Genomic DNA, 2064 nt, shown 5'->3' with positions numbered 1-2064 from the left:
TAATCAAACAATGATAAAGAAGTTGACTACTCAATTTTCACATTGATTTCTCTCAATTCTACCTTGATGTCCTGAGGTTATATAAAATGAAATGGAATGCAAAACTAACTAGCTCGTTTCGAAAAACTGATATTTGATACAGAAATGCCTTTTAGTAAAGCATTTAAAACTTGAGACGATACAAGAGACTTTATGTGATGTTATCATGAATGATTATAAAAGCTGCATTCATACGCAGTAATCGACAAATATTGTTTCTGGTAAAGACTGAAAGACACACATTTTATTTTTCCAAAGCTGCATTCATACGCAGTAATCGACAAATATTGTTTCTGGTAGACTAAAAGATACACATTTTATTTTTCCAAAGGGTGATAATTACAAACTATTGCTAGAGAGAAATATATGCAGAGCCAACAATTCTTGTTACTGGAGGCATAATTGATAATTCGACACTCAACATTAGTATTTACAACTACCTTATAGCACGTAAAGCGTTACTAGAATGCAAGAGCATTTGTAACATGTGCATGCAAGAGAACCCACGGATAGGTGGCCAGGATTACAACATTTTCCTATCACGACCTTCGTACATACTTACTGTTCGAAGTTGTCGTGGATGGAGTTAAGCAGATTGGCTTCCTTGTCAAGATACAGCCTCGTGTCATCTAGAGTGTTGTAGAGTGTGTAAAACTGCTTGGTCTCCGTGTGCTTTGATCCAACTGCAATGATCATCAAGATAATTATAATTCTTTAGCAGCCAAATGAACCGAGGACTTGGTCGCGTTGGCACGGTTCTGCCACTGGTGCACAATGTACAAGCTTACAACTTTACTTTAACAAGGGCATATGTATGAACCTACTGCATGAACCTGACAATACAGGGGACAGATTTTACCTACACTATACCTGCTTACAACATACATAGGTAGGAAACGCACTGAGACGAACAGCAGATATACGGAGCACTAAGCGAAGTCTTTACCCGTATCGAAAACCGTTAAATTTAAGAACTACGGGGTAAAGCAAGGGTAAAAAAAATACGCCGCGCATGTATAGCTGTTGCATTATAACCATTCGACGCAACACTGCAGAGTGAGAGTAAGAGTGAGAGATATCGTCATCACTGCACGTGCCATTACGCAAGTAAATTCTAGCAAGTGTAGTAAACGCAGTAAGCGTAGTAGTAGCCGCTAGTAAATTCTACGCAGTTGAGCATAAATTCTAGCGAGCGTCGGCTTGCTAAACCACGCCGACCGCGCGAGCGGCCACACCCCTAGAGAGCTCCTACCCTGGTTGTACAGCTCGACGAAGCGTCGCTGGTACTGGCTGAGCTCTGCGCGCGTCGGAACCTCGTCGATCTGCCGCTGCAGGGTAGCGACGTCCCGGTTCTTCCTCGCCAGCAGCAGACGGATCTTCTGCAGCTTGTCGCGGTCCGCGCCGAGCTGCTTGTCTATCATCGCACTGCGCTCCTGCACCAACACACATCAACATAGCTGGTGGTTACACTATATATGTGTATGCGTGCGTGCGTGCGTGCGTGCGTGCGTGCGTGTGTGTGTATGTGTGTCGTGGTCCATGCCGAGCTGCTTGTCTATCATCGCACTGCGCTCCTGCACCAACACACATCAACATAGCTGGTGGTTACACTATATATATGTATGCTTGCGTGCGTGCGTGCGTGCGTGCGTGCGTGCGTGTGTGTGTATGTGTGTCGCGGTCCGCCCCGAGCTGCTTGTCTATCATCGCACTGCGCTCCTGCACCAACACACGTTAACATAGCTGGTGGTTACACTATATATGTGTATGCGTGCGTGCGTGCGTGCGTGCGTGCGTGCGTGCGTGCGTGCGTGCGTATGTGTGTCGCGGTCCATGCCGAGCTGCTTGTCTATCATCGCACTGCGCTCCTGCACCAACACACGTTAACATAGCTGGTGGTTACACTGTGTTGATTGCCCGCATACGTGTGCAGTGAGCTGTGGCCCATGTATTTAGTGATGACCTCAGAGACACGATGTAATCAGCCTGTTCAGGGTATTCATTATCATTTATGCCAAAATTTAG

At 45.7% G+C, this 2064-nt stretch overlaps 2 protein-coding genes across 2 annotated transcripts in view; both read right to left on the bottom strand.

The window, feature by feature from the left end:
- LOC106810208 (coiled-coil domain-containing protein 93-like) overlaps positions 1-1478 on the bottom strand; it is a 4425-nt gene extending 2947 nt beyond the window's left edge. Inside the window, exons 1-2 of the mRNA XM_014813492.1 lie at positions 1292-1478; positions 602-722 (exon numbers count right to left, since the gene is read on the bottom strand). Coding sequence (XP_014668978.1) covers positions 602-722; positions 1292-1460 — 290 coding nt within the window. The 5' untranslated portion in view covers positions 1461-1478. The remainder of the gene's footprint in view (positions 1-601; positions 723-1291) is intronic.
- Positions 1479-1891: 413 nt separating this feature from the next.
- LOC106810207 (coiled-coil domain-containing protein 93-like) overlaps positions 1892-2064 on the bottom strand; it is a 6530-nt gene continuing 6357 nt past the window's right edge. Inside the window, exon 6 of the mRNA XM_014813491.1 lies at positions 1892-1907. Coding sequence (XP_014668977.1) covers positions 1892-1907 — 16 coding nt within the window. The remainder of the gene's footprint in view (positions 1908-2064) is intronic.

The sequence above is a fragment of the Priapulus caudatus genome, unplaced genomic scaffold (assembly GCF_000485595.1).
Source record: "Priapulus caudatus unplaced genomic scaffold, Priapulus_caudatus-5.0.1 Scaffold419, whole genome shotgun sequence".
NCBI lineage: Eukaryota > Metazoa > Priapulida > Priapulimorpha > Priapulimorphida > Priapulidae > Priapulus > Priapulus caudatus.
This window is presented reverse-complemented; position numbering and strand designations above follow the sequence as displayed.